The following is a 17,021-nucleotide window of genomic DNA, read 5'->3' as shown; positions in this document are numbered from 1 at the left end:
CATGATTGGGTGCGGAGAAGAGACGGCTGTGGAAATCGCCTGGGGCACATGGTGGCCTGCATGCCCAGGCCTCGAGTCCAATGCGGAACTGGCCACCGGCTTCCTTTAGAATTAATTCTCTTTCCCACCTGCCTGCCAAGGTTCTAGTCCTCAGCGTTCTGCATGGAAGCACAAGGATGCTCCTCCATTTTCCAAGCACAACCCCTTTCTCTCCCCCAGCCCGCATGGTGGACTGTTAGCCCTGGACTACTTAAGCGGATTAAATTGCAAACACCTTTCTTCTTTTTGATTTGCATAATTCAGCCCAGCCTTGGAATTTGGGCTTCCTGGTTGCAGATAAGCTCATATTTTGCATCTGCTGTGCAGAAGCCTGCGTTGTATGTTAAGTCCCCATGTGGCCTGCCCTCCCGCCTGCCCTCATACATTTCAATGTAGATTTAGCGGTGCCCTAGGACAGCTAACCCTTTCTGCATCACTTTAAATCTGCAAAGTATTTTATTGAGCCGCTGCATTTCCTCTGAGCAGTAAGCCGTTTTACAGAGTGGGGAACTGAGGCAGAGAGAGGGAGAGACTTCACCATAGCCAGCCATTGTAACCTGTGCAGAGATAGGAGTGTGTGTGCACGGGGGGGGGGGGGGCGGCATATCAGGTCATATGGATCCAGTTCTCTATCCATTGAGTCTTTATGTTTGCACACGCTATCCTCCCCCCACTTCCCCCCACCCTGTGTCTCTGGTAGATCAGGAGGGTTCAGCAGCCTAGTGTGGAGCATCTGCTTGGCCAGCATTTCTGCGCATGGTGGTTTTGGCAAGCGTTTTTCAGCTTCCTCTTGCAGAAACCCCCAGGTTAAGCGATAGCTGTGCGGTTGCCACACAGAGGCCCCGAGCTGTTGAGGCTTGCGACAGGAGGTGGGGAGGCCAGGGTGCGGGGCAAGGCGACTCCAATCCTCTGAGTCGCATGTGGGTTTCCCCCAGAAGATCCTTCTGCACCCATTCTGCTGCGCGAAGTTCAACTGGTGGGAAGTATCATTAAGGATAAAGCAACCAAGGCTATAGAAGAACAAGCCTTGCTGAAGCAGAGGCAGCATGGCTTCTGCAAGAGCAAGTCATGTTTCCCGAACCTGTCAGAGTTATTTGAGTTTAAACATGCATATAGGCAGAAGTGACATAGAGTGCTTGGAGTTTCAAGTAGGTGCATCAGGAACCGGTTAAGTAGCAGGAAGCAATAAACAGACACTTCTCCAATGGGAGAGAAGTAGAAAGTGGAAGTCCTCCCCCCCCCCCCGCCAAGGGTCAGAATTGGGTCCTGCTCTTTTTAACCCGTTCATAAACAATCTAGAGTTAGGAGTGAGGTGGCCAAGTTTGCTGATTATACTAAAATGGTTCGGGGTTGTTAAAACAAAAAGAGATTGTGAGGAGTTCCGAAAGGACCTCTCCAAACTAAGTGAATGGGTGGTAAGGCGGCAAGTGCAATTCGTTGTAAACAAGTGTAAAATGAGGCATGTCAGGCCAAAAACACTATAAATTTCACACCTACGCTCATAGGGTCTGAACTGGCGGGGACTGACCAAGAATGAGACCTTGGGGTCATAGCAGACAAAGACGTCAAGTATGTGGTAGCTGTGAAAAAAGGCAAATTCCATGCTAGGGATAATTCGGAAACGGATTCAAAATAAAACTGCTTATAGAATGCCGCCGTACAAATCTCTGATGTGGTCGCGTTTGAGATACTGTGTTTTGTTCTGGTTGCCTTAACTCAGAAAAGACATAGTAGAGTTTGGAAAAGGTTCAAAAAACAGCATCCGAGATGATCAAGGGGAGGGACTCTCCCACGAATAAAAGGTTGCAGTGTTTGGGACTTTTGGGTTTATAGGAATGTTGTGTAAGTGGCAACATGATAGTTTATAAAATAATAAAAGAGGATGAGACAAATTCATCGAGGAGGAGAGGGCTATTGGTGGCTACTACCCAAATTGGGTGTGTTGTTGCACTCCTGCCCTGCTTGGGGATTTCCCCAAAGGCATCTAGTTTTCACTGAGCTTAAGGCTGGGTTAAGCCAGGAGTGAGGAATATCTGTGGCTTTTCCAGGTAGCATTGGACTACAACTCCCATAATCCCCGGCAGCCAGCTGTGGCAGAGAACAGCTTCCCTCATCCCTCCCAACGTATTTATTTATCACCAGTTTACCCTCCAAGATGCTCAGGGGTGGTGTTGCCTCGCTCCATCCCCCCTTTATATCCCTCGCAACAACAGCCCTGTGAGGTGGCTTCGGCTGAAAGAGAATGTGATTGGCCAGCCAATGAACTTAATTGCAGAATAGTTTGCTTAAACCATAGGCCGCCTTTCTCAGAGTCCCCAAACCTATTTCACAAGCCTCCAAATCTTATCCTTGGTCAGGCGTTTGTTGGGTATATATACGGTACCTATTTAGCTGACTCTCGGCCATCTTGCTGCTCCTGCCCTGTTGCATCTTGGCTCGAGCAGGCAGGCATTCGACAGGGGCAGCTGCCCCAACCACTTTGTCCGTGGCAAAGTGAGCTACACCTGCTGGATTTCTGCCTGGCTCTCGGTGCTGTTAAAGCAGGAGAGCTGGAGGGAGCAGGGAAGGCTGGAGAAAAGAGGAAGAATCCCAGAGGCTCTAGAGGCAAGCACGTGCTTGTGCCCCCCTCTCCGCCACTGGCCCCTGAGGACCCATATAAGGCTGGACCTCTAGGGAATCCAGGCAGAAGGGGCTGCGAAAACTCTTTCCCCTGCCAACAGTACATTTCTCCTGCATGTTGTTCTGTGACTTGATGCTTTGCAGAACTTTCCATCCACACAGACGGAGGCCATGTGTCAGGTCTCGCTGTGTTTGTGACAGGCCTCCCAAAGCATGCTTCTGAATTCTATGGGGGGGGGGAGAAGCAGCATCTCAGCTGTGGTTGCCATCTTTTTTTCTTGCTCCTGCTCCTTTGCCTTTAACTGCAGCCATGCACATCAATTGCGAGTGATTTTTTTTTTAAGGGGAAGTTAAAATTTCCCAGCAAAGAGATGCTTCTTCAATAGACAGGGGAGAGCATCACTTGCCTTTGTGTGTGTGTGTGTGTGTGTGTGTGTGTGTGTGTGTGTGTGGCATGTTTGGCTGCAGAGGAGCAAGACCAGTTTTTTAAAATAAAAAAGTGGCAACCCTGATGGCTGTTGGGTCAGAGTTGGAGTCCACAAATTGAGAGCAATTTTCTGGGGGTCCCCACTCCAGTTAGGGAACCCATGTCCAAGTGATATCAGGCAGTCCTCATCTCTGGTGTCTGTGAAATGGGCCTTAAGAACTCAATTATTTATGCATTTGGGGGGGCAGTTTTGTCAGAAAAGCAATACAGAAAGCTTTTAAACAAACATTGCAATATTAACCCCCCCCCGAGTCCTCAGACTGTCAATTTCTCTCTCTTAAAACTGAGCACAGAGAAGAATAGAGTTCTGTTCATATTTGCATAATGGAGAAATGCAATTTGCTTAATGCCAGTGGAACCGCTCCTTCCTCTTCCTTGGGTAGTGTTTGTTTTTTTTCAGATGGGAACAGGGTGGGATGGGGGGGGGGGTTCTGTACCTACATTTTACCAGCTACTGTGCTAAATTTGACCATATTGAAAGAAGTTCGGGGCTGGGATAGTGTGTGTGTGTGTGTGTGTGTGTGTGTGTGTGTGTGTGTAAATATTTTTTATTTCATTTTATGATGCATATATATATAAGAGAACATCAGGTGCTGAAAATAAAACGATGAAGAACAAAACTGGAAAATAAGCATGTGGAATGTGTACACAGGAGTCAAAATAATGAAAATCTAAGTACAGTGGTACCTTGGTTGTCAAACTTTATCCGTTCCAGAAGTCCATTCCAAAACCAAAGCGTTCCAAAACCAAGGTGCGCTTCCCCATAGAAAGCAATGCAAAATGGTTAATCCGTTCCAGACTTTTAAAAACAACCCCTAAAACAGCAATTTAACATGAATTTTACTATCTAACGAAACCATCGACCCATAAAATGAAAGCAATAACCGATGTACTGCAGTTCCACAATCAATCAATTAGTAGCTGAACACAGTCACACACAAAAAAGCTGCAAAACTGAAAAATATATAGCAAAAACAGACAGACGTCAGCATAACACTCAAAACGGAAGTGTAACACTCAGATCAGACGCATAACAATCAAAACGGAGCATGTTCAGCTTCCAAAAAAAGTTTGCAAACCGCAACACTTAGGGTACTTCCAGGTTTGCAGTGTTTGGGTTCCAAGTTGTTTGAGTACAAGGCGTTTGAAAACCAAGGTCCCACTGTAAAGAACGTTGGCGTTACTTGGTAGTTTGTGAAATAAATAAGGGAATTATCGAGTCAAGTTCCATATATGCCAGGGCTGCGATGAGAGTTGTTTTGAAAATGTTGATTCTGCTATGTACGTAACCAAAGAATGCAGGTCATCCCTGTTGAAATCTCAAATTATGTGTAATTTTCTCCATTGTAGCTCAATTCCGGACTGCCCAGTGTAAAATTCTGGGCTGTTTTTCCATTGAGCTGCAATTAGATATCTTAGGTGCCAAGATCATATAGAAGCCCAGTTCTTTTGATGATACATCTTACATTGGTACCCTCAAAGCGTGTGTGTCTGAATTGCCTCATGCTTTTCCTGGTGAAGGTCTTTGTGCCCTGGCTTAGCCTCACTCTCTCCTTCCTGTGCCCCCACTCCCTGTTTCTCCCACCTCCTCGAACCCAGTGAGTCCGTTGTCTGCACCACCCGAGCCACTGTGATGCTATATGATGATGCCAACAAGAAATGGGTGCCCGCAGGGAGCGGGCCCCAGGCCTTCAGCCGCATCCAGATCTACCACAGCCCCGTCAACAACACGTTCAGGGTCGTGGGGAGAAAGATGCAGCCGGACCAACAGGTAAGGACCCCCACAGCAAAAGCGAGGGAGGGAAGGGGAGGTTTGTCCCTCCAATGATGTTAGAGCATCTCCAGTGTTTCCATAGCAACCATCCTGGCTCTGGGTACCCAAAGATGCCTTTTTTTCTCTTTCTCTCTCCTGGGGTGCACGGGTCTGTGTCCAGGGCTCTCCCCTATTTATTTCCTTAATTTTGTAGAATTTATACTTGCCTCAAAGCAGTGTACAAAACTGCAAAATTAAAGGTTAATACATTTTTTTAAAATTAAATTCAGCAGTAAACTAAAAACCAGACTGACAACCGTGTCAATGTTCCCAACCTCTCCAGGCACAAAAAATATATATGTTTTTAGCATGCACCGAAAAGGGTGCTGTGAAGTCGCCTGCCTGCTGTCAACAGGCAGGGAGTTCCAATAGTGCCGCACTAAAATATCGACTTCTTACAAATGTGGAATGGAGATTGTGGCTCAGACTTTCCCATCCTTTTATTTTGACCCGCTGAATATCTTGCCATTACAAAATGAAGGAACCGAAGGAACAGCACAGCTTTGCTTGGCTCTCAGGTTACATCAAAGGATCAGGTGCTTACGGAAGGTCTTGGCAACGGGAAGGGATTGGGTTTGGCGCCAGGGGAGTGACCCACAGCAGCCCAGAGGAGGCCGTTCTGTCAGTCACTGTCTGCTGCTTATCTGAAGCCCATGGCACCCAGAGGAACCCACTGGCGGTCCCTTTGCACCCCTTCCCCAAAGCTGCTCGGTCCAGCCTTTGCAACCTGGGAGGTTTCCGCTATTTTGGACCACAATGCCCATCGGTCTTATCATCCAATTGCTGCGCTGGCTAGGGCTGATGGGAATGGCAGTCCAAAATGGTTGTGCACTCTGCCCTGTGGGTGATGGGTGTTGTAGTCTATGAGACAGCTGGAGGGCACAAAATCCTTCTCGGCTCAGCTTTTCCTTTACCCCCCACCCCACCCCACTTCCCTCTCCCAAAGGTGGTCATCAACAGCCCAATTGTGAAAGGGCTAAAATACAACCAGGCTACGCCCAACTTTCACCAGTGGCGAGATGCCCGCCAGGTCTGGGGGCTCAACTTTGGCACCAAAGAGGACGCTAGCCAGTTTGCTGGTGGGATGATGGCTGCCCTGGAGGCTCTGGATTCAGGTGAGGGGGAAATGGAAGAATTGGGGCATCTTGTCGGGGGTGCTAGGAGGGTTCTCCAGCTCGCGGGGATACTCAGCCTTAAATGTGCCAGGGAGAAGGGCGGCGGGTCCTGCCCTGATCTGGTCTGCCAAACTGGCTCGCAAGCCTGATTTTTCTCTTGTTTCACACCCTGCAGGGAATGCTGCAGCTCCACGGCCCATCCAGAACGGCCCCACGGCGGAAGAAATGGCGGAGCAGCAGAAAAGGTATGTGCTGCTCTGCGGAACTCCCTGCTTCTGCGTTGTTTTACTGCCCTGAGCAACGCCTTGCGGGGCCTCGGCTTACTCCAGATTCATACCAAGCCAGGTTCACAGGGGCTGATGGGCACCAGGTTGGCAAAGGCCGGCCCAAGCAGCGTACTCAGTGCTTGTGCCCTCAAGCGAGGCACAAGCCTCAATTCCTTTAAGATCATAGAATGGTAGAGCTGGAGGGGAAAGGGTCATCTAGTCCAACCCTCTGCAAAGAGGAGGGGGAGGATTTGCGGGGAGCAGGCTAGGTCACTTCATCGTTCACATCCCCTTTTGCACTTTGTTAAACTGCTGCATGTTTTTAAGGAGTCCTTGGCCTTCCAATAAATCCCTGCAAATCTGAGGTTGCTGCCGTGCCCATTTTACAGATGGAGCAAACTGAGGCTGCGAATCAGCTGACCCGTGAGGGCCACCCGATTGAGTCTGTTGGCTGAGGTGGACACTGTAACCGAGCCCCTCTCCCCAAATCCAGTGGGTCTCCCTCTCACCAGCTTTTCCTTCCCTCAGCCCCCAGTGCGAATTGCGCCTCCCTATTTAGCTCCAATTCATTCTTGGCCAAAAGGGAAAGGGCTGAAGCTCAGCGGCCAGAGCATCTGCTTGGCATGCAGAAGCCTCAGTCCCCAACGGTGGCCTCTCCTGGGAGAGACCCCTGGGAGAGACTCCTGCCTCTGCAACCCTGGAGAGCGGCTGCCGGCCTGTGCAGGCAATACTGGGGGTCTGATCCGGTACACAGGTCAGCTTTGTCAGCAGACAATTGCTGCTAATTCCCCCAGCCCGCCTTCATGCCTCCTTGCGTAGCGGAGGGCGTTCCCCCTCAAGCTTAGCTGCTAATCGGCTTGAGGGGTCATTGGGGTCACCCGGCCGCCCCGCTCGCCGCCTCCATTCCGGCCGCCTTCCGTTCCCAGCGTGTGCAGAGCACCCCGTTCCTGGGGGGCCATGTGTGGCTTTGCAGTGTCCGGGATTTTGCCGGAGCCTCCGCAGAAGTGAGTGGCAGCATTGAGGGTGGAGGAAGGGGGGGCTGAGCACAGGGGGATGGTGTGCAGACCCTGCCCAGGTGGGGCTCATCCTGCCCAGCTGCTTCTCCTGGGCCCTTGGGTGCCTGATTTTCTCTTTTCTTCCCCCCCCCCAAATTTCCAGGCAGCAGCAGCAGCTGGAGAGGGAGCAGCAGGAGCAGGCAGAGCGAGAGAGGCGGGTGACAATCTCAGGTGGGTCCCTGGGGTGGCGGGTGGGGGGATGAGCAGCACCCAGTGGGTGGCCCCAGCCCCTCCCTCCTCTCCCAGGCGAGTGTGGGGTGCAAAACCCCTTTTCTGTTTCAGGACCGTGGCTGGTAATGGCTCCGGGGAGAGACTTGGAATTGTGCCTTGAGGCTTATGGGTTTTTTTGCAGGGTGGGGGGGTGCCCTCACAAAGCCCTCCCCCCCTAACATAAGTGGGGTGACCTCACTCCCAACAGGGAAGTCTGTGGGTGGGAGGAGGCCGACCTGCCTCTGAGCGCCTGAAGAATAAACAATTGGTTTAGTGTGGATTAACGTGCCCAGGCTGAGGATTTGGGGGGAGAGAGCGAATGGGATGGAGGGTGTTCTGCTTAATGGTCAAGTTCACATCTTCACCTATGCTTAAAGAAGTACGGCCCCCCCTTTTAGCAGATGTGGCTTCTCCACACCCCACCCAAGCATCCTGGGAACTGTAGTTTGTGGGGGGGGGTGCTGGGAGTTTTTAGGAGAACCCTATATTCCCTTCTCAGAGATAGAATTGTCAGAGTGGTTTTAACAGTCTGCCCCTCTTCCCAGGAATTGTAGCTATGTGCAGGAGCGGTGCTAGGGCTTTTTGCGCCCTAGGCAAATACACCTTCTGGCGCCCCCCGAGTGCATGCGTCATGACGCATGCGTCATGTCGCATGCACAACACCGCTGATGCCCCTGCGTCCCCTCCATTGGCGGGAGGAGCGCGGGCCAAGGGGGGGAGCTCGGCGCCCTCCCGCCTGTGGAGGGGACGCTTTGAGCTCCTCGGCGGTGGCGGCTGCAGCGAGAGAGCGGCAGCGGCAGCAGCGCCCATAGCTGAAGGCTTCGGCTGCGGGTGCTTGCCGCCGCTACCGCCGCTTCTCGCTTACTGCGGCCGCCGCCGCTGGGGAGCTCTTGCCGTCCCCTCCATAGGCGGGAGGGCACTGAGCTCTCATTTTGGTTCGCGCTCCTCCTGCCTGTGGAGGGGATGCTGGGGGCTCCTCGGCAGCGGCTGCGGCGAGTGAGCGGCAGCGGCAGTGGCAGCGCCTGTAGCTGAGGAGCTCACAGCGTCCCCTCCATGGGCGGGAGGAGCGCGAGCGCGCGCCTTGGGAGGGCGGCAGTGGCGCAGGGGTTTTGCGGGGCAGGCTCGTCAGCGCCCCCTCCATTTTCGCGCCCTAGGCAATGGCCTAGTCCGCCTAAATGGACGCACTGGCCCTGGCTATGTGAGGGGAAGAGGGAGATTTGGGAATTGTAGTTCTGGGAGGGGAAGAGGGAACTCTGGGGAATCATGGCTGTGGGAGGGGAAAGAGCACCTTTAACAAACTACATCTCCTAGTATCCTTTGGGGGAAGCCAGGGCTGTTTAAAGAGGTATCGTCGTGCTTTTAAATGTGATGTGCGGATGTGACCCAAGAAAGTATATTGGGCTGAACATGCTTGTGGGGTGGCAGTGATGAGTCGCCTCACTTTCCCCCTCTCCGGATGCAACCGCGCATTCCGCAGAACTGTGTAGCGTTGGAAAGGGGCACCAAGGGGTCATCTAGCTCAACCCCCTGCTGTGCTGGAGCCACAACCGAAACCTCTCTCATTGCAGTGCCTGCAGGGACCCCTTCGGGACCCCCGCCCCCACCAGGACCACCGCCCGCCCCGCCATGCCCGCCCCCGGGCCTGCCCCCGGGCCCACCGCCAGGAGCACCAGCGGGGCCACCCCCACCTCCGGGGCCTCCGCCGCCGCCTGGCCCTCCGCCCGGCCCCCCCGGCCCTCCACCTCCGGGAGGGGGGCCACCCCCTGCGCCGCCCCTCCCGCCTCCCCAGGGCCCGGCAGGAGGGGGCGGCCCGCCCTCCGGATTGGCTGCTGCCCTCGCAGGGGCAAAGCTGAAGAAAGTGGGCAAGGTGAGTACGGACAACTCTGCGGCTGGCGGGAATTGTAGCTCGGGAGCCCCTTGACAGGCGCCCAGTTTTCCCCAAGGCTGTAGATGGGAGTTGTAGTTGGGGACCCTCTTGGCGCCTTCGACTTAACCCTTCCTGTTCTTCTTCCGCAGGAGGAGGTGCCAAAGGCCACGCCTGGCGCAGCGCCCCCACCGAGTGGAGGCGGAGGCGGGGGGCTCATGGAGGAAATGAGCGCCATGTTAGCGCGACGGTGAGTGCGGAGGAACCTCATGGTGTGGGTGGGTGGCAGTGAGGGGGCGCGGCTCAGCGGCGCAGAGCACCAGTGTTCCTATTCAAATCCAGGACTCTTGAGGACTAGGATCTTAGCTCTCTATTTGTTGAGGAAAAGATCCCAGCTCTGTGGTGGATCGTGTAAAAGGGCCCACGGCCAGACCCTGGCAGCACTTCCAGGTAGGGCTGAGGACCCAGGCGAGACGTATTCCCTTCCTGGGCTCAAGCAAGGCCTGTTTTTCTCTCAATAGCCGTAGGAAAAGTGAGCCAAACTCCTGATTCCCTTTTGTCTTGTGCCCTGCTTGGAACAGGGTACCCCACAAGCGTAATTTCATAAGCAAGAATGCGTTTGGCAGGTGCTGAAAAGCGGACAGAGAAGGCGTCTGCCTGGTGTCAAGTGCCAGGGAGTTCCAGAGTATAGTTGCCACCACACTAAAAGCTGGATTTATTACAATAATATATAATATAAAAGATTTCTAGAGCCGAAGACGCCAAGATGGATTTCCCCCCAAGAGGCAATCACAGTTAAAAAAAAAGGATATGCAAGAGAGCTGGATAACATATAAGAATTTATTGGCTGAAAGTGAGGGTCAAATAAAAATCAAAAATTATGAGGAAGTAAAGATCTTTCTTACAAGCTGGCTAGAATATTATCAAATACACGAGTTATTTAAAGAAGATAAAAGAAATAGGATTTGGGAAAGAACCCACAAAATTAGAAATTGATTTAATAGACAATAAAACAAAAATAATCTCAAAGATGTACCAGCTTCTCTTAAGTATTGAAGTGATGGAAGAAGGGACAAAAACTACCATGATAAGATGGGCGCCCTATTATGATATCAGAGTGGGAAAATCTATGGAAAGTTAATATGAACTTCACCGCGAGCTACAATATTAAGGAAAATATGTTGAAATTACAGCACCGGTGGTACCTAACGCCTACCAGGTTGTCAAAGATGTACAAAAATCTATCGCATGCATGCTTGAGGTGTGGGACAAGCGGTGCTGATTTATATCATATGTGCTGAACTTGTGGGAAGATTAAGATATTTTGGTCATTAATATATAATGAGTTGAAGAAAATGTTGGCCATCACTTTTCTTAAAAGACCTGAGGCTTTTTTGCTAAGCATTGTGGGAAAAGGTGTACCGAATTCCGCAAAAGAAATCTTCCTTTACGCAACAGGAACAGGTTATTGGTGGCTAAGGGCTGGAAAGAACAGGAGACCCCTTCAATAATTGACCCCCAGGGTAAAATGCAGGAATTACCAGAAATGGCATATTTAACAAATTCCTTAAGAGACAAGTCAAAAGAGAAATTTATGGAAAACTGGGGAAGATATAAACTATATGTGCAAACATACAGTTAAAGGTTTGTTGTCTATGCAAGCATTTGAGTGACCTTGGAGAATGGACTAACTATGATAGAATTTTTGCTTTAACCGAGATGCGCCAAGAGAAAATAATGTATTAGACGTTGGATATAGAAAATTTTATTGAGTTATGTACATTTGTGTTAAAACATAGATTATATATCAGGAACTGACAGGAAGTCCAATGGGGGGAGTAGAGAGGGAAAAAGAGGGGGGGAGAAAAGGGATGGGGGGGGTTTCTTTGGTTTTTCGCTTTATCTTAAGATGTGGACTATTGTTGTAATGGAACACTATGTAAGTTTTGCTTTGCTGTGTTTTGAAATAATTTTTTTTTTTTAAAAAAAGCTGGATTTATTAGAAACACAGAAGGGGTGTTCTGTGCCGCTTCCATAGATCGATGAGAGGGCATATAGGGAGTGAGGCGATCTTGAACAACCTGTTTCTGTCTCTCTCTCTCTCTCTTCCCCCCCCAACCCCGTCTCCCCAGGAGGAAAGTTGCAGATCAGGGTGAGAAACCCATTCCAAAGAAAGATGAAGGTCCCGTAAGTACCCGGCCCTCCTTCCCTGCCCCATAGGGTCCACTATGTGAAGTTTAGAAAGGGGTCAGAGGATGCTGAACTGGATAAGGCCAGGCCAATGCTGGCAGCTGGGCTAGGAATGGCTGCTGGCTGCTGCGGGGGTGGGTAGGGTGGGGATCACTTGAGTGGGTGGGGAAGCCTTGGTTCCTCTTCCCCATGGATCAAAGCAGCCCCCTCCCTCTCCTCCCCACCAAATCTGGCTTTCATTCATCCCCCCCCCTTTGCAAAATTCGTTCAGTTATTATTGCATTGCCTTGCCTTATTCCATGCAGTTTTTTCCCCCAACGCTTGATTAAAAAGAAAAGAAAGACACACCTCGAATTGATATATGAAAGACAATCAAGAAAAAAAACCCACCGAATATGGAACAGATTAAAAAATACCTTTCTAAGTGTCTGCACAGGCTTGTCTAAAGGATGCTTTTAGCTGGCGCCCGAAAGGGGTACAGCCAAGGCGCCTGCTTGATCTCAAGAGGCAGGGAGTTCCAAAGGGCAAACAATCAAGTTCTTGAAAATACAGAAGGGGCATTATTGGCACCTGTGTAGTAGGGCCAGTTTCTATTGCACCTTTCCCTGCAAGGTGGCAAACGTTGCCCTCCCACGAAGCCAGTTCACTTCCTACAACAACAACAGCAGCAGCCCTGGGAGGCAGTTTGGGTTGAGAGGCAGTGTCTGGCGCTCTCCCGGGTCCCCTGGGGGTGGGACTGAGGCTGGTGGCTTCTCATGTCTCATTTGCCATCTCTGTTTCTTCCCTCCCAGCAAAACGACACGGAAGCTGGTGGCAAGACCACAGGTAGGCAAAGGGGGCCCAGAAGGCTGGCGATAGTCTAGAGTGGGCACAAGGCCCTTTAGCCAGTGGAAGAGCTGCCTGGTGGCTTGCAGTGGCTACTGGGCATGGTGACTGTGCTCGAATCCTGCTTGTGGGTTTCCCTTCGAGGCATCTGGCTGGCCCCTGGGAGAAGAGGACACTGCAGTAGATTTATTATGTTTCTATAGGTGCTGGAAGCTGGGAAACGCAGCCAGATGTGCAGGGTTTAAATAATAATCATTTAAATAATTATCATTATGAATCCAGAAGCAGGGCTTTTCTTATGGAGCCTCCAGGTCCAGGAGCAGTCTATCTAGACTCCTGCATTCTCGGGGGCAGTAAGAACAGGATACTGGACTCAATGGGCACCCTTTGGCCTGATCCAGCAGCCAGTCTCTTTAGAGATACGTGAGGGCTGTTCGCTTTAGAGTTCCCAGGCGCCTGGGGAACGCTAGGCAGGGGCTCCAACAGGAAGTCAGCCTCTGCCTGCCTCCCCGGCCCAAGCAGAGATGTCCCAGATGTCCAGGTCCCTTGGTGCAGAATCTGGATTTGAGAGTGGGTAGGGGGGGCACACACAGCGCCCTGCCCAGCCTCTTCCTCTTTGCTTTCTCCTAGATGCCTTCCGCAGGCCTTGGGAGAAGACCAGTACGACGCTACCCAGGTAAGCAACACCTGCCCATCGTGGCTATTTTGAGTTTATCTGAAATACCCCCCCCCCCTTTTCCTGACACCAAGTCTCCACGAAGCCAATGGAATTGGTGTTTTTGTGTGTGTGTGTATTTGTGTGCAGTATCTCTCTCCCTCCTTGACCCACAAAGTGAGGGGGTGTGAGGTCCACTGCAGGAGGTGGGGGGGTGGCTATCCTGCTCCTCCCCCCCAGCTGTGTCTCAGTCTTTCTCTTCTCCCTCCCCACCCCCCAACGATCAGGACAACTGTGACCCAGAGGACCGCCACACCCTCAGCTGCAGCCCGTCCTCAGTTCGGCCAGTCTAGGTATCAGGCAGGGAGGGCTGGATGACTTATATCTGCTAAGTACCCCCGTAGAACCATAGAAGGGCACCCCAGGGCTCATCTAGCCCAACCCCCTGCAATGCAGGAAGTACGGTTTCTGTGCCCCCACCAGGCACTGCTGAACTACAACTCCCATCCTTCTCCATGGGCTGGGCTGATGGGAGTTGGCACCCAAGCACAGCTTTCTGAGCTGATTCAGGCGCTCTGCGGCATCTAAGAAAAGCATGGAGGGGGGCATTTCTGTTGCGAAGAAACCCCCCGCCAACGGGGGGGAAAGGAGAAACTTTTCTGCAGGAGGAAAGCTTGCAAGGCAGGGAGAGAGGCAAGCAAGCCTCCCCCACAGCGTTCTCTCCCCCCCCCATAGGCAAATACTTCCTGTATGAGGGCTGCGTAAGCTGCCTCCCACCCAGCCCCGTTCCCGAGCAGTGGTTAGAGCATCGGACTAGCACCTAAGAGAGACCTGGGTTCAAATTCCCCACTCTGCCACAAAGCTCAGTGTGCGTGGCCTGGGGGGGGGCAGTCGCTGCATCTCTCTGTCTGAACTACCTCGCAGGGTTGCTGTTTGTGGAGAATTAAATGGGGGAGGGGGAGAACCTCGAGCGCCACCTTGGAAATGGAAGTGGGATAGAAATGCAATAAAAGAATCATAATATGCTTATCAGTTACAGTATTGGCTTGGTTATCGGTGCTCCCTCGGGGCCAAACGAGATCAGCTGTTGGTTTTTGCAGCGAACGCACCTGGTTTTTGTTAACGGAATAGCAGCCCCGGGGAGGGAGGTGGTTTTACCTGCAGGGAAAAACCGCCCTCCCTTCCAAAGCAGCTGTTTGCATTTTCATGGGAAACTGAATGGCAGCTGCAAAGCTTAGCCTGCCCCCCCCCCTGAAACCCTTCCTTTACTTTCTTGCCACCCCCAGGATGAAATCTGCCGGAGCAATCACCGGTTCGGAACCTGTTGGTGGTGGCGGAGGAGGAGATGAGTCGGAGCTGGAACGGGTGAAACAGGTAAACCTGCCTTTGTGGGTCCAATCTAACGTCATCAGAACCAGAGAAGGGGGTCCTCTAGAGTCATCTAGTCCAACCCACCTGCAATGCAGGAATCTCAGCTAATGATTATTTCAAAGATACTCCTCTTCTTCTTCTTTTTAAACTGTGTAGGGGGTTCTGTCTGTCTCCTCCCTTTTCCCTCAGGGCCCTAAATGCATGTCTTTCCAACCCCCACCCTAGGAACTCTTGCAGGAGGTCCGGCGGGAATTGCAGAAAATGAAAGAGGAGATCATACAGGGTAAGTTATGAAGGCGTTTGGTTGTTTTTTTAATAAGTGGTGTATAAATATTACGAAATAAACCATATATATATATAACCTAAAGCTGTCTTCCCCAACCTGGGGCTGTCCAGCTGTGTTGGACTAAAACTCCCATGAGCCAGAGTGTCGTATTGACTTTGCTGGCAGGGGCTGATGGGAGTTGTAGTCCAAAGCAGCTATGCAAAGCCCCCCCCCCAATTGGTTGGCAAAGCCTGGCTTTTATAGACAGCGCTGGAACATTTTGGATCGCTGAAAGAGCCCAGCTTCATACTTTCATTTTCTCTCTCTCTTGCCGCAGCATTTGTGACAGAGCTACGGAAGCGGGGGTCTCCTTAGTGCACCCCCCACAACAAAGAAAGAAAGAAAGAAAGAAAGAAAGAAAGAAAGAAAGAAAGAAAGAAAGAAAGAAAGAAAGAAAGAAACCCCAGCTTGCCGGTGCCACCTGGAGTCAGCAATTCAGTCCTCCGAAACGTGCAGAAAAGAATAAAAGCGGAAGAAGATAAAAGAACGAACTTGATCACCCCTTTTCTCCCCACGCCCCCCCTAAATGCACCAGATGAGCTCCTCCACACAACACACACACACACACCCTTTCCCGTCGGCTCCCAGGCCCATGGCCCCGCGCTGTGCAATTTCCAGGGGGGGGGGGGAAGGAGAGAGGGACAATCTGTGGCAGCCCCCCACCCCAGGAAGGGCAGGACCCCCACCTGTGCCTTACCCAGAGCAATAGCAGCACCCCTCCTTCGTCCTCTGCTTCCTCCCCACCCCCCACAACGAGGGGCTTGTTCCCGCTGGAGGTGTGCAGGGGGGGGCGTTTCCCTGGCGGAACTGGCTCCTCCCCCCCCCTCCCGGCAACCACTTAACACTGTGCCATTCCCAGAGAGGGCTAGACTCTCCATCATCCGCAAATCATCCTTTTTCACGCTTGGACCAAGACGTCTGTGTCTGTTTTCCCTTTCTCTCCCCTGACCCCCCCCAAAACCATGGTGTGGAAAGGGGGGTTCAGGCAGCCTGGCCAGGCAGTGGCACGAGAAACACCTGCTTTTCCTGGGCTTCAGGAATTCCCATCTGCTTAACCAAACTGGAGAAGTTTCCTTTCCTTTGAAGGTAGCGGTCGGCAACCGAGTTGCCCCAAAGGCCCTGCCTTTCCTGAGCTTCCTTCCTCACCTAACCAGCAACATTTCCCTTTTGCATATCTATGCACCCTTCCTTCTTCAAGACACAATGCCAGGGGTTGGGTTTGTGATAAGGGGACCAAGGAACAAAACAAAGGTGGCTTGAACCTTCTCTGTTTTGGAGGTGGGGGCAGTCAATATATTTTTTCCAGCAGAAGGCTGGCGAACAGCAGCGTTCCCGCTGCTAGTAATCTGACCCGGGCCAAATTCCGGCCACCTAGTTGCCAACTGCAACCTTTTAATTTTTTTAAAAGGCACCCTTACTTGCAATGCACCCCCCCTCTCACTAGTCATGCATGCCCACCCCTGGAAGATGGACCACTTTGTGAAAAGGACCGCTTTCCCCCCTCCCCAAATAATAATAATAACAACAATAACCACCCCACTTCTTAGTACCTTTTCTCATTTCACACACACTCTCTTGCTGGGCTCATTCTGAAAAAAAAATTACTTTACTCAACCCCACCCACTCACCCATCTCTGCTCTTCACCTCTCTGGGTAATGATTTGTTTTTATTTTTAATAATAATAAAAAAAGAGGATTCCCTCCCCTCTGCCTCCTATCAGGGAGCGTCGAGGGGGAAGCAAGGCAGGGTTCTTGGCTTTTCTACTGAGCTGTAATTTTTTGACTTTTGTCATTTTTTTGTCTAGCTGGATGGAATATTATATTTTGATTTTTTTAATTATTATTATTATTATTAATTACTGAACTGCCGGGTATTTCTGCCCACCCTCTGGCCTCACCGCACATGCTCACCTGCAGATCGGCACTAGGGTCTTGGGCACATGCACCAAACTTCTCTAGGAATAAATCTTTTCCTTTTTTGTAAAATTGCAAAAAAAAACCAACAACAGGGCCTCTGTGTGGTTTTTCCCCCCCCTCCCTCTTTCTGGTGGCACACTCGTTGGGCTCAGAGAACTGTAAAGGTAAAACTCGGAAAATTAGAATATCGTCGAAAAGTGCATTTATTTCAGTAATGCAAATTATTATTATTTTATTTTTCTTTTAACAAATGCTTTCTTTTGGAAATTC

General features: G+C 51.2%; 1 protein-coding gene across 3 annotated transcripts in view; it reads left to right on the top strand.

Annotated features, from left to right (window-relative positions):
- Positions 1-16,609, top strand: part of VASP (vasodilator stimulated phosphoprotein) — a 33,021-nt gene extending 16,412 nt beyond the window's left edge. For all 3 annotated transcript variants that reach the window (XM_035117705.2, XM_060275480.1, XM_060275481.1), the window contains exons 2-13: positions 4,745-4,916; positions 5,905-6,073; positions 6,249-6,318; positions 7,498-7,565; positions 9,173-9,471; positions 9,621-9,718; positions 11,601-11,655; positions 12,450-12,483; positions 13,114-13,159; positions 14,425-14,512; positions 14,735-14,792; positions 15,112-16,609. In XM_035117705.2, coding sequence (XP_034973596.2) covers positions 4,745-4,916; positions 5,905-6,073; positions 6,249-6,318; positions 7,498-7,565; positions 9,173-9,471; positions 9,621-9,718; positions 11,601-11,655; positions 12,450-12,483; positions 13,114-13,159; positions 14,425-14,512; positions 14,735-14,792; positions 15,112-15,149 — 1,195 coding nt within the window. In that variant the 3' untranslated portion in view covers positions 15,150-16,609. The remainder of the gene's footprint in view (positions 1-4,744; positions 4,917-5,904; positions 6,074-6,248; positions 6,319-7,497; positions 7,566-9,172; positions 9,472-9,620; positions 9,719-11,600; positions 11,656-12,449; positions 12,484-13,113; positions 13,160-14,424; positions 14,513-14,734; positions 14,793-15,111) is intronic.
- Positions 16,610-17,021: the final 412 nt, after the last annotated feature.

This window comes from Zootoca vivipara, chromosome 6, assembly GCF_963506605.1.
Source record: "Zootoca vivipara chromosome 6, rZooViv1.1, whole genome shotgun sequence".
Taxonomy (NCBI): Eukaryota; Metazoa; Chordata; class Lepidosauria; order Squamata; family Lacertidae; genus Zootoca; species Zootoca vivipara.
Note: the sequence above shows the minus strand (reverse complement) of the source record. Positions and strands in the feature narration are given on the sequence as shown.